General features: G+C 46.8%; 1 protein-coding gene across 2 annotated transcripts in view; it reads right to left on the bottom strand.

Moving 5' to 3' along the window:
- The window catches only part of EYA2 (EYA transcriptional coactivator and phosphatase 2), a 293,763-nt gene that overhangs the window by 173,878 nt on the left and 95,927 nt on the right, over positions 1 to 23,958 (bottom strand). For both annotated transcript variants that reach the window (XM_003826012.3, XM_034947752.2), the window contains exons 3-4: positions 13,605 to 13,650; positions 9,426 to 9,568 (exon numbers count right to left, since the gene is read on the bottom strand). In XM_003826012.3, the coding sequence (XP_003826060.1) occupies positions 9,426 to 9,568; positions 13,605 to 13,650 (189 nt within the window). The remainder of the gene's footprint in view (positions 1 to 9,425; positions 9,569 to 13,604; positions 13,651 to 23,958) is intronic.

Genomic DNA, 23,958 nt, shown 5'->3' with positions numbered 1-23,958 from the left:
CTCCCTAGATTGTAGGTGACATTCTCTCCAGTCACTGAGTGAGTCCTGCTTCTCCACAACCACATCAACTGTTATCAAACATTGCTTATCTCTGTCTATCTTATGGGTATAAAACAGTATCTCATTGCTGTTTAAAGTTTCATTTCTTTCAAGAACATTTCTAGTTCTGCTGATGGTTTTTGTATTGAAATTTCCTCCTTCTTATCCTGTCAACCCCGTAAAATAAGAGAATGCTTAGTAAGGTAAAAACAGATAGATTCTGAGTCAGGAAATCTGGGCTGGAGTCCTAGATGGTTTGCTTCATTGACTGGTGACCTGGAAAGTTTCTCCTGCAACCCCAGGTTGGAGGCCTCCTTTCTTGTGAAATGATGGGTTGTTAGGAAATTAAAGTAAGAGGAAAGAATGAACATATAAAGGCTCTGAATGAAGTAATTAAAGAACACATCTCTTTTATCCTCACATCAATCCCACAAAACAGGCTATACATTACTTCCTTCATTTTAAGGATGTGGGAATTGAGATTGCCAATCCATTGGACTGGGGTCTAGCAATTGGCAGATAACTCTGAAGTCAAGGTTCCTTATCTTGATGCTTCTCAATAACAGGTGTGAAGGGGTTTTCTGCCATTGATGGTGCCAGACTTCAGTAACAACAATGATGGCAGCAACAATCAATATTTATACAGCACCTTCTTTTTGCTCAGTCCACTAGGAGTCGTTAACATTGCATTGGGTACAGTCTAACTCACTGTGCACCTAAAGTAAAATCTAAACTCTGCAGTGACCCCCAAGGCCCTGCATGGGCTCTGCCCACCCCTCCGACCTCACTGCCTTTCCTGGGCTCCTTCGCTCCCTCTGCCCAAGCCATATGCTCAGACACTCTGTTTTAGTGACGGGATGGAAAGCCAGAATCGGAAATATCACTGCTTGTTCAGCCAGTTCCCTGATGATGAACTCCAGGTTGATTCCAGTTTTTACTATCACAATCCAAGATGAAATGTACATACTTCCTCAAGCAATGTCAGAGTGTTTGTCTTGGTTGGATACAAGACAAAAATTGCTGCCTCTAAGGGTACCTACATTGTCCATTTTAAATAAGATGATACAGACAAACTGCAACCATGTCTTTGGACTCAAAGCCTTTGCATACGCTGCTTCCTCTGCCTGGAATCCACACCTCCCTCTTCTCTATCAGGCAAATGTTGTTTCCCTAGAAAGGTCTTCTATGACCTAAGTCAGCCCTGAGTAGCATGCAGTTCTCCTGCCTGGCACTCAACCCCATTCACTGTTGAACCTCTGCTCTCTGTTTAGGCTGGAGGCTCCAGGAGGGCGGGGCTGGTTCCCTCTTGTACCCTGCAGTCTCCCCATATGTGGCTCCCTGTCTTGCACATAGTAGGCGCTCAAAAATTGTCTGGTAAATGAATGACTATGAAAGAAAAGAAAATAAAGTTTTTCATCTCTTCTTTTGTTTGCTGAAGGGGTTGGATCATAAAATTCTAATCCATGAGAAAGAGAAGAGAATATGAAAATGGCAAAGGCACACGAGGGCCTTCGTCCCCTAAGTCTGTTGTCCAGACTGTGGTCCATGCATCAGTTACAAGTTCAGAATGAGAAAGTCAGACACTGAGAAGTAAACATCCTGAAACTTTTGCAGCAACTTGGCATTGTTCTGACATCTAAGGCCATTTCTCCAGACTTGTATTTAGTATGCTTTTAAAACATTTTAATTTGGCCCGGTACAGTGGCTCACGCCTGTAATCCCAGCACTTTGGGAGGCTGAGGTGGATGGATCACTTGAGGTCAGGAGTTCGAGATCAGCCTGGCTAACATGGCGAAACCCTGTCTCTACAAAAAATACAAAAATTAACTGGGTGTGGTGGTGCACACCTCTAATCCCAGCTACTCAGGAAGCTGAGGCATGAGAATTGCTTGAAACTAGAAGGTGGAGGTTGCAGTGAGCCAAGATCACGCCAATGCACTCCAGCCTGGGCTAAAGAGCGAGACTTCATCTCAAATAAATAAATAAATAAAAATTTTAATTTGATTTTTCTGGTAATTCATTTTTACTAAAATATTAGTCCACAGTGGAATGGCAATTAAAAAGCAAAAACCCAAAAACTGGTCTTTTAAACCAGATAGAGAAACACTGCTCTAAGAGATTATGTTCAAAGGAAATCTGGTCACGGTTTGGCCTGAGGACAGACTGATCTCATCAGACCTGCTACTCCGCAGGCATCTCTGATAAGTATCTTCACAGCAAAGAGAAAGAGGCCTCCGAAAAGGTGCTCGTGAACTATCTGCAAATTCCACTGGCTTCCGCTCATGGAAGCACCAAAGTGAGCATGTGGATTTCAGAGAGGGTGTCAACAACAGACAGCCAATAAGCATTCATTCACTCATTCACAACTATTAGCTCAGCACCTGCAACAGGTCAGGAGATACAGATCTTGATGCTGCAGATACTGTAGCGGTTGGAGCTTATATGCTAGTGGGAGGAGAATGACAGCAGAAAAACAAGTAAAAACACACAGTAGAGGAGAAGCATACAAAATATTTTTTGGGTAACACAAGAGACAACATGATTGGCTCCCTGACTCCCTGGCACACTCAGCGGCACACACTTTTCCCTGCTATCTTATGAACCTCACACTAACACAATTCTCCAAACATGATTAAATTTTTTGGACTCCATTTAGAGTCTTATGGTGCTAAAAAGAAGAATGAAGCAGGGAAGGAGGTAGCAAAGTTGGTTAAGGGGAGTTGGGATTTGAAATTTCAAACAGAGTGATCCTGAAAGGTCCCTTGGAGGAGGAGGAAGAGGTCCCATGGAGGAAGAGACATTTGAACAAAGACCTGAAGGAAGCAAAGGAGCAAAACTTGTGGACACTCGAAGGAATACCTGTCCAGGCAGAGGGAAGGCATGTGCAAAGGTCCTGAGGCAGGAGTGTACTTGGTATGTTGGATGAACTAACAGCAAGGAGGCCAGTGAGGCTGGAGTGGGGTAAGGGTTGGGGAGAGGGTGAGTGATGAGGTCAGAAAGATCATCAAGGTGGGGACAGGGCAAAGATACTGCAGTGGAAAACCTTTGGCTTTGATCCTGAGAGGGGCCCTGGAGGGATCTGAGCAGAGGAGAGACAGGAGATGGTTCAAGTTTAAAATATCAACAGCCCCCTGAGCAGGTGCTCCGTGATGTGAATTTGGATCAGCCCATGGCACATGGCACAGCCCAGAGTACTCGTTTCCTGTCCTGGCTCTGTGGTATCACCAAGGCAGGTGCCCTCTGCTTTCCAAGCCTCAGTTTCCTCATGACTACAATGAGGGTTTTGGACCAAATTAGTGCTTCCCCATCTTCAATGTTGTGCACCACTTGCTTGGTTTTCCCATATCCCAGCACCATCCATATAATGATTCATTTCATGTTATTTTTAAACATCAGGCCAGGCATGGTGGCTCATGTCTGCAATCCCAGCACTTTGAGATGCTGAGGCAGGCAGATCATTTGAGGCCAGGAGTTCAAGATCAGCCTGGGAAACATGGTGAAACCCTGTCTCTACTAAAAATACAAAAAATTAGCTGGGTGTGGTGGTGCACATATGTAATCCCAGCTATTCAGGAGGCTGAAGCAGGAGAATCACTTGAACGTGGGAGGCAGAGGTTGCAGTGAGCCGAGATCATGCCACTGCACTCCAACCTGGGAGACAGAGCGAGACTACATCTCAAAAAAAAAAAAAATCAACTCAATTTTAAAACTATTTGCTTGCCTTAAGCAATAATGACCAAGAAATCACAGGTTCCATATTTTATATATATTATATATATATGTGTACACATACACATATATATAGATATAAATGCATATTAAAATAAATATGTAACTACTTTTTTTTTTTGAGACAGGATTTCACTCTGTCACCCAGGCTGGAGTGCAGTGGCATGCTCACAGTTCACTGCAGCCTCGACCTCCCAGGCTCAAGTGATCCTCCCACCTCAGCCTCTCTAGTAGCTGGGAGCACGTGTGTGCCACCATGCCCAGTAGTTCTTGAGACTCAGCACCCGGAGGCTTTGAAGCTTTTATCTTCAGCCTCCTGGAACCTGAGCCCACCATGCCTGAAGAAACCCAGAGGAAGGGCCACATGAGAGAGAGGCCCCACTGTGCCATCTAGGCAGCCCCAGCCCACCTGCTGCGAGCACAGCAGCATGAGAGGGACTGTGTGAGACCAGCAGCAGGCCCACCTGGCCAGCCCACAGAAATAATACGTCAGTGTTATTTTAAGCCACTAAGTTCTGGAGTGGCTTTTTACAAAGCCAGAGACAATGAAAATTCTTTGCCATTATCCAGGATAGTGAAGAATGCACATACCCCATGACCCAGAAATTCCTCTCATAGGTTTCCACCCCTGAGAAATGCACAAAGATGCTGATTGCAGCGTCCTATGTAATGAGAAACAAACAAAGCCCTAAAAGACTGTCTAAAGAATGGGTAAGTAAGTTATGGTGCCGTCAAGTAGTGGAATATTATACAGTAGTGAAAATGAATGAACTACAGCTACTTGTATGAACATGGATACATTTTACAGACACAATGTTGGGTGGAAAAAGCAAGTTGCAAAAGAATGTGTACTAAAAGATGCAATGTAGGTGAAGTTTTAAAACATGCTTAAAATACTCTACATTAAAGGTCAGCAAACTCCATCCCATAGGCCAAATGTCATCTGCTGTTCATTTCTGTAAATAAAGTTTTTTGAGACATAGACAGCCCATTCGTTTATGCTTTGTCTATGGCTGCTTTCATGCTACAATGGCAGAGTTGAGTGATTGAGATAGAGACTGTGTGGTCTGCTAAGACAAAAATATTTACTATGTGGCTCTTTATAGAAAAAGTTTGTTGATCTCTTCTACATAAAAAAATGCAGGGGAATGATAAACATGAAACTTGGGGGCACAGGAATCTTTCAGAGGAAAGGAAAGCCGCCTCCCTTTATTTTTTAAATTGAATGGTCAGTTCATAGGTGTCATAGTATTACTCTATTATGTATGTCTTTAATATTGCATAATAAATTGAGAAAAAAATACTCAATACTCTAACTGTCCTTGTCTCTAGTTTGCTCAATTGTGTTATTTCCTGCAGCTATTTAAACAAAGTAAATAGCACTATTTGCCAAGGAGCAATGAAAAAAGTTTCCTGACAAGATTCAACAAGGTTTGTCCAGACGATGAGCAAATACGGCTTGCTCAGGCACAGGCAGATGTAAAGGGAAACGGCTTTTCATCCACCTGTTATTGTTCAGTGACATGGACATTCTGTGTGTGTGTATGTGTGTGTGCGTGCATGTGTGTGTGTGTGGCAGCCTGGCTTCTACTGGGACAGGTGACATTTGTTGAGCATTTCTCTTGGGGTGGGCCCTGGTGAGGAAGCCCTTCATCTAGATCAGGGTCATGGACCAAATCTGGTCCACTGCCTGTTTGTGTAAATAAAGTTTTATTGGAACACAGACATACCCATTCGTTTACATTCAGTCTGGCTACTTTCACGCCACAATGGCAGAGCTGAGTAGTTGTGATAAAGACCATATGGATCACAAAGTAGAAAATATTTACCACCTGGGCCTTTACAGAAGAAGATAGCCAACCCCTGGTGTAGATGATCTCATTTAATCCTCCCAGCAATCATGAGAGGGGTAGACTTAGTATTACTCCCATTGTATGAATGTGAAAACAGAGGTTTAGGGAGGGGAGGCTGCTCCCTCAGGGTCTTGCAGCCTGCAACAGGCAAGGGTGGGATGTGAATCCGGGCAGCAGAATTCCAGGACATGTGCTCTTATCATCTACTCTGTATCATCCAGGAACAGACGCTCCAAAAGTAACTGAGACAGTAAAATAACTTTGCACCAAATTGATTTCCACCTGATGCCATGTTTTGTCTGGGAACAGGGCTAGTTTTCTCTTTTATGTGAAAAAGAATATGGCTTCATTTTTCTTGGCTGTCAGCCAAGCGGGGTAACTTATGTGTGATTGTATTCTAAGCCTTCTAGCATAGCAGGGGAAAAAAGTTAGAAAAGATGCCCACACCTGTTGGCCAAGGTCTGTCATAGGTAATCCCCCGGGATTTACAGAATGCACAGCCAGGCGTCGGAGCCCCGTGGGTGAGGGCTCGGGGTCCAGAGCCAGGCTGCCTGGGCTTAATTCCACCTCTGCCACCAACCAGCTGGGTGACCTTGGGTAAGTTATTTAACCTCTCTGAGTCTCTGTTTCTTTATCGCTCAAGGGTGGATAATGAGATGACCTTCCTTGTAGGGTTGAGGTGGGGATTAAAGGAATTAGTCGAAATAAACCAATGTGAGTGACAGGAAGTCAACGATGGTGACTATTACTAAGCCTGGACTGATGCCTCGACAGGATCTGTCAATTCTGCCTCTAGAGTTGCTCTTGATTCTGTCTACATGTGTCTGTCCGCTGCCATGGCCTCGCCCCAGGCCTCCAGCATTTCCTGCTCCAGGCTTCATCCGTCTCCCAACGGGCCTTCCTGCTTCTCCTCCTGATCCCCTCTGAGCCAGCCTCACCATAGCAGCCAGTGTGATCTTTAAAACCTAGGCTGGGCATGGTAGCTCATGCCTGTCATTGTAGCACTTTGGGAAGCAGAGATAGGAGGATTGCTTTAGGTCAGAAGTTCAAGACCAGCCTGGGCAACAAAGTGAGACCCCCCCACCCCCCGTCTCTACAAAAAAATAAAAAAAAAATTAGCCAGGGGAGGTAGTGCGTGCCTGTAGTCCCAGCTACTCATGAGGGTGAGGGAGGAGGATTGCTTGAGCCTGGGAGGTGGAGGGTGCAGTGAGCTATGATTGCACCATGGCACTCCAGCCTGGAAGACAGAGCCAGACCCTGTCTCTAAAAATAATAAAAATAAGAATAAAATTTAAAAAAACCCATCTAAGTTGCATCCTATTACCCACTGCTTATAAACCCTCTAGTGGCTTCCAGTCTCACTTGGAACAGAACCCCAAATCTTTCCTGGGCCTCGGAGGCCCCGCCCACCTCATTCACCTCATCTCCCATTGTGCTCCAGCCATTAGTCTTCTCAGAACTGCCAAGTTCCTCCGCATTCCCAGGGCCTGCCCCTCTGCCTGGATGCTCTCCTGTCTGTGCCTGCACATGGCTATCTCTCAGTTCTCAGCTGAATTTCGCTCCTTATTTAAAAGGCCTTTCCCATCCCTAGAACCTAAAACAAGTCTTTGCTTCCTTTATGCCATGCGTCCTAATTTGAAATTACACATACAGATTTAAAAATCTGGGGCCAGGTACAGTGGCTCCTGCTTGTAGTCTCAGCACCTTGGGAGGCCAAGGCGGTGGATCACTTGAGGCCAGGAATTTGAGACCTGCTTGGCCAACATGGCAAAACCTCATCTCTACAAAAAAATACAAAAAATTAGCAGGGCGCAGTAGCGTATGCCTGTAGTCCGAGCTATTTGGGAGGCTGAGGTGGGAGGATCACTTGAGCCTGTGATGTTGAGCTTGCGGTGAGCTGCGATGGTGCCACTGCACTCTGGCTGGACAACAGAGTGAGATGCTGTCTCAAAAAAAGAAAATTAAAAAAACTTTTTTTTCTATCTCTAGGCCGGAGTTTGCAAACTCAAGTGTCTTCACGGAAAAGGCAGATAATTCAAGGGAGTAACGTGGGCTGGGTGAGGACTGTGGCAAACTAAAGCTAAAAGGAAATGTCTGCAGGGCTTTTGTCCACACAGAGCCACTAACCCCTGATACCAAAACTGTGAGTCTAGTGCTGCCTGATCATCGGTTTTAGGCAGTAATCTCCATGAAGACAGGGCCCGTTCTGCTTTGTTGACCACTGTCTGCCCCACACATGACTCAATGTTGAATGAATGAATAAATGAATGAACGAATGAACAAACAAACAGGGCAGAGGTATGGAGGAAGAGGAGGGAGGAAAGAAATATAAGAGTCAGCCTCTGCGCTCAACTCAAGCAGGACCCCTCTAGGTGGGAAGATGAAACGAGCATATTAATTTTACAATTGAGGAAACTGAGGCCTGGAGAGGTCAGGGGCAGCGAAGTCAGGCAGGCAGGTCCCTGCCACCAATGCTACGTCCTTTCCACTGGATAGCCCGGATTTGGGTGGGCTGTAAAGTCACGTGGAGTGGCTATCTGTAGTTTCTTCCTGCCTCCTTCTCCTCTGTGAACCACCCCTGCCTCACCTTCAGATCAGTTGTTTTGGGTGAGGCTGACCTGACCCCTGGTCCTGCGGGTGGACATGTGGCCAAATATGGCCACCCACAGCACCTATCTTCTTGGATGGATGTGGGAGTCCAGTAGAGAAATTCCTGGGACTCTGCAGGAAGTCCTAGACAGGAGGGGCTCTCTTTTTGGGGGACACTGCAGCCTGAAACTGCCAGGGCTGTCTTTGCCACCACAGTGGGAGAGCCTGCCTGAGCCTGAGGCCCACAGAAAGGGAAGCAGAGGCTGAGTCCTGATATTATACCTTGAGGACCTGGACCCAGGCCTGCCTGAAGCCAGTGCCCTAGGTTTTTCCAGCTACGTAGGCAATAAACTCCCCTGTTTCCTCCAGCTGATTAGCTTGGGTTTTTGTCACTTGATACTAAAAGGGCTTTGGTTAAGATATCAGCTAGGAGGGGAGGGAATAGCATGACTCAAGGCCAGAGGCAAGGGCAGGTGGGCATGGATGGTGAGCCAGGTTCGCAAGTCTTCAGTTCTTAGCTGTAAGATGTGAACAGTCAAGGGTGGGAGGTCTGTTGTTTCTGCCCCGTCCCCCACCACATCCATTTCTCCTTCTTCTGATACTACCACTCTGTTTTTCCTTTAAGAAAACCACCCCTCCTTCAAAGATAATCCATAGGCTTCAGCTTCCTTATCTCCATCACCCTGTTCTCCTTGCCTTGCTATAAGCATTGCCACATGGCCCAACTTGGGCCAATATGGGATTCTGTTGGAACTTCTGGGAAAGATGAGCTCTCTTTCCACTGGGCATGCAGAGCTAAAAGGATGCAAACCTTGAGTGGACAGGCACCATCTTTGCTGCCATGCAGGCAGAAATTGCTGGGAGCATCTGAAGATGGAAAGAGACTTACACCTCACGATGACACTTTAGCACCTAGATCCAGTCATACCTGATGACAGCTGTATCCACAGATCTCTCAGTATGCAAATCATTCAGTCCCGATTTTCCCTAAACCAGCTTGGGTTCAATTTCCAATTCTTGCCATCAAAAGCGATCTTGATATTATAGGCTATAGAATTTGAACCATATTTAAAGTGTTACTCTTTTCCCTTTATCTCTAATCCAAAATCAGGTTGGTTGTGTCTATTAATCCACATTTAGCTGAGACAATAGTGCAGAACAAAGATCATGATTTGGGGACCTGAGGAGGAGAGTAAGGACTTGTTTGCTACTCACTGTAGGAAGGGATTCCATAGGCTTGTGCTGGAGGTGGGTAAGCTGTATAGGGGGTAGCCTGCTGGATCCCCGCACTGTACTGCGTCTGGCCGTAGGCTGCCATGGCTGTGGAAGGCTGGCTGGGGAGGACACGTGGGCAAGATCTGTGTGGAAAGAGGGAAGATTAAATCTCCAAGCCCAGTCTGGCACCCCTTCTTATCTTGATATCAACACCCCCATTTTTCTTTGGGGTTCTACTCTTTCCAGAGCAGAGACAACATACATGTTCACCAAATCCCATTTTATTTCCCTCTGCCTGGGAAGCAGAAAGATTACATTTTCTGTCTCCTGTGCAGTCAGATTCAGCCGTGTGACTGGGTTCAGCCCCGTAGAATGTAAGCAGATATGCTGTAAGCCACTAGCAGGCCTGGCCAATGAACACATCCCCCGCAACCCTCCTGTCCTTTCTCCTCTTTCGATAGCAACTGTGGAGGGCACAGGTTGAGATGACAGAGCCATAATACGGAAACACCCTGGATCCCTGAGTCAGCTTGTGGAGAAGAGAGAGCTGCCTTGCAGGGTTTCACCCCATCCACACTGGACTTTATGTGAGTAAGAAACAAACCTTTGTTGTGTGAAGCCACTGAGATGTTGAGGTTTACTGATTACTGTAGCATAGCCTATCCTACCCCGATTGTCCTAATTTAGATACTGTCTCAATTGACTGCAGCTTTAACAGGGCTGTCAATCAAGATGTCTTGCTCTTAGCTAAGGGGTGGGGACATGATGTAAGATCATCCAATCAGACTCTGCCCTGGGAATTTAAATCCTCCATATTGCTTGAATCCTGAATCTGTCCCATTCTTAATCTCTCTCGAGGCCTGATTATTTCATTTATGTTGTGAGCTATTCCAGATATTCCCCCCAAAATTCTTTTAGACTTATATCAGCCAGAGTTGATTTCTGTTGCTTGCAACCAAAGACCACAAATGACTTCTCTACTCCATGGAGAACAACAGGTTCTATAATGGGCTAGGATGTACAGGGCTCCTTACTTAAGATATTTGTACTATGGGTGCTGCCAAGCATTGTGTTTTTTACTAAGGGTTGGGAATTGTGTCACATGCACCTGGTATGTACATTGTATCTCATGGATGCTCTTATCAAATCTCTGGGGTGGAGGCTCTTATCTCTCCTGGTTTAGAGATGAGGAAACCAAAACTCAGAGAGCTGAAAACACAGCTACAAAGTGGTAAATATAGAGCTTAAACGAAGGAGTCTGACTCCAGAGCCCATGCTTGGAACCATGAATCTGCTATTTCTCACAGGACTAGGATTCATCCAGCCCTGCAGATAGCAATAAATAAAGTCAAGGTCAGTTGTTCTAACACAAAGGGAGCAAAATGGTGGCCCAGGGGCCACATCCAATCCACAGAGCCATGGATATAATTTCTTTGGCCAGTGAAGTTATTTTTTTTCCTAATTTGAAATTGTTGTTAAAATTTGAAAACCAGGAGGTTACCTGCACAGATACACACACACATGCAGGCACGCACATAAACACACTCGCTTTGTCTCCCTTCTCCTGAAAAGCAGGTGCTTCAGCGTACCTGGGTCTGCACGCCTGTGTGGTGCTATCAGCTGGATTTGAGCAGCAGCCACCTCTTGAGACCGAATCACATCCTGTCCGCAACAATGCCTACAAGGGCCACTTCCCTTAGTGGTAAAGGTAGTCAATTCTCATGCCTATGTGCCAGGCACTGTCCTATTTACTTCATGTGAATTGGCTCATTTAAACTCCACCACAACTGTGACAAGCCTTGGAGGTAATTTTTGTTTCTATCCCCATTTTACAGGTAAGAAAACAGAGGCAGAGAGAGACTTAATAACACGCCACAAGCATACGGCAGATAGAGAATTTGAACCCTGGCTCCAGAGGCCACACCTCAACCCCTCCACTATGCCACCCTCCCCCAGACACCACAACTATCATGTTTCTAACTGTCACAACTGGGTTAAGCGTACAGGTAAATGTTGATGAGACTCCCCAATCTGTATCTGATTCCATTTTGGTTACATCACTTTTGCTAAAGCCTGTTTGCTTCCAGAGTTCCTCTTCCACCTGAGGCCTCATAGCAGGTGAATGCAAAAGTTTATGGAATTATAAACAGATGTCCCTATGCCCTTCTTTCTTTTAGACTACTGCCACGATAAAGGGTTATTTGGGGGAACCTGTTGCAAAATGCATAAGAAACTCATTTGAGCTGGAGATGTCAGCCCCAGTCCTGGAAGGTGTCTCATCCATCAATATTTCACCTCTGTGGAGCACCTGAGAAGCATGCAACCTGCGGAGCAGAGAGCCTGATTTGAAAATGTTCCCAATTCACGCCCTTCCTTAGAAGAGAAATAGAAGCTGGAGACCCAAGATGATCAACTCCTGCTTGCCATCAAAACCCATCCAAGTGGCTCAGATTAAACAGGGGCTAAAGTTAAAACCCAGAGGAAGGATGGTGGAGCTTTCTAACTCTGAGGCCTTAAAAAAGTTAGGTAGATTTAACAGTCCTCGGTTGCTACTAACACTCCCCAGAACATCTTCTGGTGGGAATGGAAGGCAAAGAAAATGTCTTCCTTATCAAGAGCTGCTCCAGTGTTGGAGAGGAAGGAAGATTTCCAGATGCTGAGGAGCTCACCACCTAGCCTGAGGGGCACCCAGGGCATGGCATGCAGCAGCGGGCTCAGGATGGCTTCTCCCAAGGGCAGCACCCTGAGTGCTCTGGGCAAGGCTATCCCAGCACTGAGCTCCCACTCCCCCGGCATGTGCCTGTGGTGGAGCATTTATGGCGCCAGGTTGAGATCTCTGATTTACTGGTTTATCTCCCCCACTGGACTAGCTCTCCGGGGGCAGAGATTCCATCTCATCCATCTCTGAGTTTCTAGGGCTCAGTGTGGGGTTAGGTACCGAGGAGTGATGTGTGAATGGTAGAGGAGGAAGAAAGGATGCATGCACGCGTATGTTCATTGCAGCACTATTTACAATAGCTAAGACATGGAATCATCCCAAATGCCCATCAATGATAGACTGGGTAAAGAAAATGTGTACAGATACACCATAGAATACTATGCAGCCATAGAAAGGAACAAGATCATGTCCTTTGCAGGGATACAGATGAAGCTGGAAACCCTTATCCTCAGCAAACTAATGCAGGAACAGAAAACCAAACACAGCATGTTCTCACTTACAAGTGAGAGCTGAACAATGAGAACACATGGACACAGGGAGGGGTACAACACACACTGTGGCCTGTTAGGGAAGGGTAGGGGAGAGGGAGAGCATCAGGAAGAATAGCTAATGCATGTCGAATTTAATACCTAGGTGATGGGTTGACAGGTGCAGCAAACCACCATGGCACATGTTTACCTATGTAACAAACCTGCATGTTCTGCATGCGTATACTGGAACTTAAAATAAAGAAATGATGAAAGGAGCGAGGGGAAAAGGGAGAGAGAGGTGGAGAGAAAAGGATGGGGGACGAAAGGGGAGGGAAGAGAGGAAGGGAAAGAGAAAAAGGGAGAGAAAAATAAGGATAGAAAGAAGGGAGCCTGTAATCCCAGCTACTTGGGAGGCTGAGGCAGAATTACTTGAACCTGGGAGGCAGAGGTTGCAGTGAGCTGAGATCGCGCCACTGCACTCCAGCCTGGGTGACAGGGCAAGACTCTGTCTCGGAGAAAAAAAAAATAGAAGGGAGATTGAAAAGAAGGGAAAGGAAAGGAATGAGGAAAGGAGAGAGAAAGACAGTGGCGAAAAGGGAGGGAAAAATTAAGAAATTCCCTATGCATGGGAAAGCAGAGGAAGGGGAGAAAGAAAAGAATAATAATAAAAAAAAAAGAATGAAGAGAAGAAAGAAGAAAATAATAGCTAAGACTCAGAGGACACTCTGCTCCAGGCCCCATTCTAAGTGTGTTTTACCTGCTTTTGCTGGTTTCGTGGGGGCAGGCAGCATGACTGTCCCCCGCTCCCAGATGGGAGGGCTCAGGCCCAGGGAAGTGGAGTGACTTGCTCAAGCTCACTCAGCTAGGAAGTGCTACGGCTGGGATTCCTATCCAGGGAATCTGGCTCCAGGGCCCTCTCTCTTAACCTCTACCTTCCAAGACAGAAGAAAAAGTGGGCATGTGAGCAGGAGACAAGTGAATGGCACTCACCTGGAGAAGAGCTGGGACACTCTCAGGGGGGCCGATTTGGTGATGCCTGCAGGAGAAAAAGAAAAATTGGAAGAGTTTTAGCGATTAGGGTGATGTTCTGCAGAGGTGGTGACTTCAGACACCACTTAAGCAGGAGCAGACTTGGAGGGGTGCTGCCTGCGGCTTTCTCCACCACAGATGCTTATCTGAGGCGCCACATCTCAGCACTCTTCTTCTTGAGGGGTTCAGAGCCCTTTCTGGGTGCACTTCGTCTCTGTGCGGTTAAGGAAAAATGACATCCAAAGAATCCATAGCACCTTGAAACATCAGAGTAGAGTCCATTTCTCCATCCATTGTACAGATGGAGAAACTGAGGCCAAAGAGACAGAAAGAATGTGCTTGAGCCAGGTCACATGACCAGGCAGCAGCACAACTAGGAAGTGAATCAAGCTGGTGCCATTTCCACTCCTGGATGGAAAACCGCTCCCTTCCCTGCCTCAAAAGCAATCCCCAAGAACCCCAGAATGGCAGACACAGGTTGGCTTTGCTCATCCAACCTCCATTTCCCTTCTTCTAATGACATGGCTTTGATGTTCCTCCCCTGCCTCCTCACTTCCAGTCCATGGGGTGCAGGTGCAGCTGGCCCCAACACTTTAGGGGAAGGAACCACTTCGATCATCTCCTAAGCTCCATCTAGGGTGGTGGAGCAGAGAGATGGATGAAACCTGGGCTCCTGATGCAAGTACCTAACACCCAATCACTCAGCACACAATGTCCAATCATCGATGGGAGGCGATATGCAGGGGGTGATGAAAAGGTGACAGAGTTAAGCTGGGAGAGACGTTTGCCTGGGGATAATTTTACATAGGGACAGTTCACTGGGAAGTACTTTTGTGCTCCGTCATCTTGAACAATGCAACTCAATGTCCTCACTGCAGAGTCCTGGACAAATTCTAGATAATGTGTCTACTGATGGGAACGGCGTCAACCTGCCAATGCCCACTCCCTGTTCTGTAGGGCAGTGGCTGCGTCATCATCACACCCTAAGGCTGTGGAGCTCTGAGCCTGCCTCAGCCTCTGCGCTGGAGGCTCAGGAGACCAACGTGCACTTGCAACTCTGCCACTTCCTAGTTATGAGACTTCAGGCAAGTTCCTAGATCTCTGGGCCTCAGGGCTCCCCCCTGTGCAATGAGGATGAAAATACTTATCTTGCAACGACAGGAAAGGATTAAATGAGATGATGCTGATAGCCATCATTTACCCAGTGCTTATTACGTGCCAAGCTCTCTTCTAAATTCTTTACCTGGATTAATTATTTTAATCCTCATAAGCACCCTGTGAGAAAGGTTCTATTCTCATCCTCAGATGAACAGCTGTAGGCACAGAGAGCTTAAGTAACTCACCCAGGGCCACACAGGAAGTACGGTGTGGATCTGTGATCTGAACCCAAGTGGTCTGGCTCCAGAGTCTGTCTTCTCAACCATGACACTACAGCTGACGATGACAGTCATTGTCATAAGAGCAACTGGCATTCACTTAGAGGTTGACTATGTGCCAGGCCCTTGTTAACTGCTTATAGACAGGCTCTCATTGAGTCCTCACAACAGCGCTCCGAGCACGCAATGCCATTAACCCCATTGTACAGATGAAGAAACCGGGGCTCCGAAGGTCAAGTGCCTTGTTCAAGTCACACAGCCGTGGGCAAGGGAACTGGGACTTGAACCCAAAAGCTGTGTGAGTCCAAGGTCAACACTCTTAATCCCCTCCCCCTGGCTGAGCCAAATTCTGTTCAAGTCCCAAACCACTGGGGTCGGGGCGGGGGTGGTGGTCTTGAAGTTCACTTAGAGAGTCATAACTGGAATTAAGAAAAGGAGAATTGCCTATTTTATGATATACGATGGCAGCATGTATTGCCCATAGTAAGAAGGAATTGTGTAACCCTTTTGTTGCAGGTCCAGGTGTGAGAATGTGTTGTGTGTGCATGCACGTGCATTCAACAATGCAGAAATATATTTCGCATCATGTATCACATTCAAAGAAAAGGTTGGAACAACAGTAGCCGAATGTCAAGGAAAGCCCCTGGCACACAGTAGGTGCTCACTCAATGCTGATTTCCCTATCCTGGGTTTGCTCCTAGGCGGGGTGTCCTGTACCCCAACACTCCTCCTTCAACCTCCCACAGGGCTCAAGAATGAACTGTCTCATTCTGAAGCAGCCACAGTCTCATTCCTCGTAAAAGCCCATGACTTGAGTGCATTTAGTACTGCATAAGTTACTGAATTAAACATTTTAAATGTTTTCTTTCATAAGTATGTATATATTCATAAAAATCTAAATCTATGGGAACAACATTCCTATGGGCTCGAATTAACTTGGCATTCCATAAATTGGAGGCAAGCGTCTTTTCTGCCAATCTCCATGGCATGATTTGCATGTTTGCCTCACCCAGCTCCTTTTCAAGCTTCCACCCAGTTCCTCTGAATTGAGCAACCTGCCTTCCCCAGCAGACAGGTTCCCCTCCCCCACTACGCAGACCTGTAAATACTCTCCCTTTCCCACCCCAGCAACCTCAGGAAGACTGTGCAAGCGAGAAACAGGCATTTGTAAGTGCAAAGAGATTTTCCTTTGGCAATTGTGTGATTTTTGAAAAAACACAGGCTTTTTTCTGTTTTCTGCTGGTATCAATCGCATTTAACCTTTTCATCCCAGGACACCTGGAGGAATTGAGAAACTAGAGAGCGAGTGTATTAAACTCTATGTAGAGTGATCTTCTGCCTCCCTTTCTGCTTCCTTTCTCCATGGTTAGGGTGGTGTGGACTTCATTGATAATCCTTATCATAAACACACATGATAAGGCAGGGCTCTCTAAGCTCCTTCCCTCCTCTGGGAGCCTTGGATGGGACAGTGTCAAGGGTGGAGATTCTCTGCTTTGGCACAGAGGTGGGCAGGGACTGCCCAGGAGCAGAGAATGCCTTTCTTCTTCTTATGCACTTGCTGGTGGTCCAGAGCCCTTAGTCCTCAGAGGTCACGTGGACCAGGAAGTCCACCCTGCAGTTGTTGTAGCCAAACATCATCATAGTACCAGGAAGTAGGCTTGACCAACTGGTGGTTGTGGGCAATGCCAGCCCCAGTGTGACAGGTGGAGAAGTGGGCATCACTGTTACAGTTGCAAGCGACAACGTGGTCTTCAGTGTAGCCCGGAATTTCTTTCAATGACCCCCCAGGTGCCTGCATCACCATTTTCTTGATGTCACTGTGCTCAACAGCTTTTTCTAGATGGCAGGTCAGATCCTGGACAGACACACTGAGGGTGGGGACACAGGAGGCTGTGTCAGCAAGCTTCCTATTCAGCTCAGGAATGACCTTGCCACAGCCTTGGCAGTGCCACTGAATACACTCTGAACAGTGCCATGGCCATCGCACCACAGCTTGCCAGACGGGCAGAGAGGGCACAGGCAGTGGTCATGAGTACTTTTATGATGCCATGGTTGTCATAGACCCTTCTGGGGGAACAAGCAGATGGCATGCTGGAAATCTAAAGGGAGTAGGTCACCCCCATCTCAAACACAGACCATCAGCACAAGGGACAGAGATGATGCCCCTTTGATGCCACTCTTCAGATGAGCCCCAAGCATCTCTAGGGTGATGAAGGCAGCAATGCCCTCTTTGGGATCTGGTGTCTGGCAGATGGAGGTGGACTTCCCACTGATCATAGCTTCCTGTTCTCAACCTTGTTGCTGCCATTGAACTTGCCGTGATGGATTCATATTGGACCATGTAGGCTACGAGGTCAAGGTCAATGGAGGAGTCATTGATGGCAACTTAGGTCCACTTTGCTGGTAGTGAAAGCAGCTCTAACGACCTGGCGCCCAACAGAACCAAATCTGCTTACTCTGAGCTTTGCCCCTTCCTCATCCTCCCCCAGGGCTTGAGAATGAACCCACAGGATGAAGGGGCTGTGGCTGATGCATAACAGGCCAGCTGGCTGCCAAGTAGGGAGGGTAGAGTGCCTCCTCTATTTCCTTCTGAATTGTAAACTCTGAGCCTCCTCTACTTCCCAAGCTTCCTATGGGTGAGGAGAGAGGGATCAGCTGAGCTCATTCATCCATTGCCAGGCATGAGTTCAGAACTGGATTACAACAGTGAGTGTAATCCCCAGTGTTGGAGGAAGGGCCTGGTGGGAGGTGACTGAAGCATGGGGGTGTATTTTCCCCTGGCTTCATGTTCTCATGATAGTAAGTTCTATCCTGTTCTCATGATAGTGAGTAAGTTTTATCATGTTCTCACATTAGTGAGTTCTCTGGGCTGAGCTGCCCAGACCTTTGCCCAGGTGCTGGCCTGGGGAACCACATGTCAGCTTCATCCTTCTCACCTTTAAGCCTTTTGTAGCTGTTCACACCCAGAACAACCTCTACCTGTGTGGAACAGAAATCCTGCTTTGTGGGGGGAAAGGGTGCTATTAATCCCATCGTGGCCTCCACAGGTAAAGAGCTTCCACTGATGGCAGTAGCTCACAAATGTCATAGTCTCGAGCCACTTTCTGTCATATATTCAGACCACCTCTACTGCCACTTGGTACTAATTTGTTCTTTTTTTTTTTTTGAGACCGAGTTTCGCACTTGCCACCCCCCTCTCTTCCTCCTGCTCCAGCCATGGAAAATGTGCCTGCTTCCCCTTCGCCTTGCACCATGATTGTGAGTTTCCTGAGGCCTCCTGAGCCAGGCTTCCTGTACAGCCTGCAGAACTGTAAGCCAATTAAATCTCTTTTCTTTATAAATTACCCAGTTTCAGGTATTTTTTTATGGCAGTGCGAGAACGGACTAATACAGTGAGCCAAGGCAGTCAGGGTCCCTGTCTTTATGGACCCGAAGCCTCCTGTCTAGTGAGTGAGATGGATGATAAACAATCACACAAATGAGTACTTAACTGCAATTACAACGAAGTGCAAAGGAAGCAATGGACATTTGAGACCAGTGCACCTGGAACCAGGATTCACCTGGGGATCTTGTTAAAACACAGGTTCTGATTGTTGGTCAAGGAAGCCTCCAGGTGATGCTGATGCTGCAGGTTCACAAACCACACTTTGAGGAGTAAGAGTTTAGACCACTGGCTAATACAAAACTACACATCACTAAGCATTATCACAATTTGGGGTTCATAAAAAGAAATCTCCATTCCAGAAGCCACAAACTCAAGTGCATATTGGGGCCACAAAGACAATATAAATGTGCAAAGCAAAAGATCCAGTTTTAAGAGAGGAAATTAAAGCTTCAGTCTGTGCGTACTGAGTGCACACTTATGTGCAATTGTGTATGTGAGTGACTGTGTGAAGCAACTTACCCGAGGACACACATGTTTCATTCATTCACGCAGTCAACAAGTGTTTATCATGCACCTACCGTAGGCCAAATCTACAACCCATTCTCATAATTTGTTGATGTTCTTTCCAAAGAAAACAGATAGGCTTAAGGGGTCAGATCCAAATTTAAATATTGGCTGTGCTGCAAGACAGCCATGAGACCTTGTGCCCTTCACCTCTTCCCTCTGAGTCTCAGTTTTCTCATCTGCAAATTGGGGCAATATCTTGCACATATGCAGATGGGGCAGGTACCTGGCAAATGGTTAAGTGCTCAGCACAGAGGAGCCATTATTAGCTTCCACTCTCCTGGGGGCCCTTGGTTAAGCCACTTAAATCCATGAGCACAATTTGAATGTTCACACTTTTTTCACCTCTCACTGGGAGGATTAAGAAGCTAATGATTCTGAAAGCAGCAACGGCTGTTATGTTGCCTAATTGGACCCCAGGGGCTGGCTTCTAAGGGATCCCCCAGTGAGATGAGACAATTTGTAGTGCCAGCGAGATGTCTCGAGGCGGGTCTCTGCTGTAAAGGTAAATGTCTGTAAACTGTATCAGTTCATCTTCCTTGTGTGGGTGATTTAAATCACTCCCATACTAGGGACAGGGACAGCTGGAAAGACACCACACTAGGCATCCAGAAGTGTGTGCCCCAATTCTGACTGTCACTGAGAGGCTCTGTGACCATGAGCAAGCCCTTTGTCTCTTGCGGGAGGTGCCGCTGAGGACAGAAAGGAATGAGGCTGCAAGTCCCAGACTGCAATGATTTTAGAGAGTCTATAAATACTCCCTCTTTGATTGAAATCATTGCAAATTAATTTTATGTACATTAGAATCACAACAAGACCATCAAAGTCATAACGTTTCATTTCTGGAACTGGCTTAAGTCATCCTTTTAAAATGAATTTATTTCAAAGGAGTTGTTTTAAAGAAACAACAGGCCAGGCACGGTGGCTCATGCCTCTAATCCCAGCACTTTGGGAGGCTGAGGCGAGTGCGTCACCTGAGGTCAGGAGTTCAAGACCAGCCTGGCCAACATGGTGAAACCCTGCCTCTACTAAAAATACAAAAATTAGCTGGGTGTGGTGGTGGGCACTTGTAATCCCAGCTACTCCGGAGGCTGAGGCAGGAGAATTGCTTGAACCTGGGAGGCAGAGGTTGCGGTGAGCCAAGATCGTGCCACTGCGCTCCAGCCTGGGTCGCAAGAGGGAAACTCGGTCTCAAAAAAAAAAAAAAAAAAAAGAACAAATTAGTACCAAGTGGCAGTAGAGGTGGTCTGAATATATGACAGAAAGTGGCTCGAGACTATGACATTTGTGAGCTACTGCCATCAGTGGAAGCTCTTTACCTGTGGAGGCCACGATGGGATTAATAGCACCGTTTCCTCCCACAAAGCGGGATTTCTGTTCTGCACAGGTAGAGGTTGTTCTGGGTGTGAACAGCTACAAAAGGCTTAAAGGTGAGAAGGATGAAGCTGACATGTGGTTCCCCAGGCCAGCACCTGGGCAAAGCTCTGGGCAGCTCAGCCTGGCTTGGATGAAATGAATCAAAACCCGTCAGCCCCGGGTTGGAACCGGTGAGACTGAAACTGAAAATGAGGTCTTGTCATGCCCAGGGCAGAGGAGGTGCAGGAAGTGAGAGCAGCTGACAGCCCAGCCTGTAGCGTAGGGTGGTGGTTTCACCTCTCCTTGGAAACAATGAGATTAGAGCATCAGTTTCTGAAAAATGAATGTGCATTTTAAAAGAAAAATTTTCCTCTATTCAGGGGAACTCCCCACCACCCCTTCCCAGAGACAGGATACAATCAATTCAAATCCATTTTTCCCTTGAATCATAAGGAATAATAGGTAATATTTCTCAAGTGGTTCCTACAAACAAACCAGGGTTACTGTGGCAAGGACTGCATGAGCATGATCTCTTTATTCTCCACAACAATGCAGTAAGGAAATTATTGTCATCAGTATGATGCAAATGTAGAAAATGAGGCAGGGGAAAGTGAAGGAAACTTTACTAAGGATTCAGAACCAATATCTCCCTAAAGTTATCTGGCTTCCTCAGCACCATTCTGTCTTCATCCACCTACCCCTTCACTCACCCAGAAATAATTTTTAAGGATCTACCATGAGCCAGGCACTAAGTTGCATGCTAAACAGGAACAGAAATTTAAATATGTATACGTACATATGTTTGTATTAATATATGTAAAGTTTTTTGAGCACACTGCTGCCTCAGGGCCTTTGCACTTGCTGTCTTCTCTGTGCATACGGCTCTTGTTCTGTGTAGCCATGTGGCACCCTCCCTTACCTCCTACAGGTCTTAAGTGTTATCTTCTCAGGGACCTCTTTTCTAGCCACCCTAACAAAAACTGCAACCCTCCACTCTTGCATTCCTCATGCTCCTCCCCTGCCTTTTTCCTTCACAGCAAGCATCACTATGCAACGTGCTAAATACTCTGCTTCTTTATCGTCATTGTCAGCTTTTTGCTTTGTCAGCACCCTAGCGTGGGCTCCATGAGGATAGGCTTTTCCATGCTGTCTCCGTAGTACTTAAAACCATGCCAAGCACATGGCTGATTAAACATTTGTTCAATAAATGAATGAACAAATGAATGAAGGAAGGGGCAGTTCCTTTCATTAGGAAAGCCCTCTCTGATGAGAACTGAGGGAGGGCTGGTCCTGCAGAGCCTGGGTGAAGACTGGTCCAGACAGAGGAAACAGCAGATGCAAAGGCTCGGAGGGCAGAATCATGCTTCTCAGTTAAAGTAAAGGAAAAGGGGCCAGGGGCTGGGCCCAAGGAGCAAAGGCAATAGGGACGGAGATGAGTTTGGGAGGCTTCCAGGGATAGACAAGTGGGGCCTGGTGGCCAAGGATAAGGAATTCAGATCTTGTTCTATACTTTCTAAGCACACTAAGTCCACTCCCTGTTTCAACTCATTTCATCCTCACATTGAGTCCGTGAGGTCGGTGGAATAATTACTCCCATTAAACAGATGGGGCAAATGGGTCTCAAGGAGGTTAGGCCACTAGCCAGGGTCCCACAGCTGGTAAGAAGCAGAGGTGGGAATGCAATGGAAGCCACTGGGGGGCTTCTTGGCTCCATGCTCCCTCCAGAATCCCCCTGAGTGCAGGTCCTGTGACTCATGACTCTTGGGGGTCCTCCTTTGAGCAGGACCTTTGAAGCCACCTAGTAAAGACTCTGTAATAGAAGGAATGGCCCAGGAGGAGGGAGAACAGTAGGCCAGGCAGGGGGAGAGGCATAATCCGGCACTTGGGGGTCATGCTCCAGGGTGGAATGTCCCCTGCAGAGTCTCTGGAGCTCACCACCTGCCCCATGAGAAAGAAAGTGTGTGTAACCTGACTTCACTGGCGCTACCTGTTCTGAATTTGGGAGCAACCTCTCTCTGCCTCATTGCTTCCACCCTCAAAGCCTTCACCATGGCAGCCAGATTGTTCCAGGGCAGTAGAAAGGGCACTGACAGCTCCAAGTCACAAAAAGGAGTGTGTCTGTGGATTTCACCACTGTGGGAGAATTGAAGATCCAGGGTCTGGAGACTCTTACAGCTTGGCAGAAAGTGAGTTAGAAGTGGTTTACAAGTGGGAACTCTGGAACCAGAGTGCCTGGGTTTGATTCTGGTGTGACTTTAACCTGGTTACGTAACTCCTCCATGCCCCAACTTCCATGTCTGTAAAATGGGCTCATAGCCTACCAGTTGTATAATAATTACATGAGAAACAGTACAGAGTACTGATCAGGAGAATAAACTCTGAAGTCAGACTATCTAGGTTCAAATCTGGGCTATCACCTGTGCCATCTCAATCAAGCTGCTTAACCTCTCTGCATTTTGGTTTCCTCGTCTGTAAAATGGGGATAATAACAGTACCCACTTTTTAGAGTTGTGAAGATTAAATGAGTTAATAGAGCAATGCTGGGACATGACAAGTGCCGAGTGTTTGTTCTGATGGTGATAGGGAGGGAGGAGGAGAATGAATCTAGATTTATGTTGCTTTGAACAGTGCCTGGCAGAAAGTATGTGCTCATAAAAATTAAGGACAAAAGGGAGAGGCGGGGATTCATCTACAGGACAGCAGCCTCTCAGCTCCTACCGGTGGCAGCCAGCGGGGAATGTGGGGGCCCAGGGTTGCTAAAGCTTTCAGCGTTTTTTTTTTTTTTTTTTTTTTGAGACGGAGTCTCACGTCTGTCGCCCAGGCTGGAGTGCAATGGTACGATCTCGGCTCACTGCAAACTCCACCTCTCGGGTTCAAACAATTCTCCTGCCTCAGCTTCCCAAGTAGCTGGGATTACAGGCGTGTGCCACCACGCCTGTCTAATTTTTGCATTTTTAATAGAGACGAGGTTTCACCATGTCAGTCAGGCTGGTCTTGAACTCCTGACCTTGTGATCCGCCTGCCTTGGCCTCCCAAAGTGCTGGGATTACAGGTGTGAGCCACCGCTCCCAGCCAGCCTTCAGTCTTTTAAGATAAACCAGAACTCCAGATTTTTATGTGAATGCTCCCAATTTTTATAAATTCACTTTTACTTAAAACATAGTGTAAACCAAACAAAGACAAACTTCAGGGCCAGATGTGGCTATGGGCTGCCCTGTGTGCAACCATGGTTTTGAATTTACTGTGGTTATTTGGTTCAGAGGAGAGCGACAATGGAATGGTGCATTTAACCATGCACCATGCCCCCAAGGTGTGCCAGACACTTTACATCCCATCACCTCACTTCCTTCTTGCAATCAGCACCCTATGAAGTACGCCATTATGCCCCCATTTGACAGGTGAGAAAACTGAGGCTCAGAAAAGTTAAACAGTTTGCCTGAGATCATTTGGCTGAGAAGCAGTGGGCTGGGATTCCCCCCGAGCAGCCTATGCCCTTTCCTGTTACTACGGGCTCGCAAATGAAGACAGTTGACTTGCGTCTCTACTTAAGTTGACTTGTGTCTCTATTTGGAAAGAAAATGATGAATGTCTCTGAACGGGGCTCAGTAAATTTTCTCAAACTCTCAAAGGCCCC

The sequence above is a fragment of the Pan paniscus genome, chromosome 21 (genome assembly GCF_029289425.2).
Source record: "Pan paniscus chromosome 21, NHGRI_mPanPan1-v2.0_pri, whole genome shotgun sequence".
Lineage (NCBI taxonomy): Eukaryota > Metazoa > Chordata > Mammalia > Primates > Hominidae > Pan > Pan paniscus.
The sequence above is the reverse complement of the archived record's forward strand: the minus strand, read 5'-3'. Positions and strand labels throughout refer to the sequence as shown.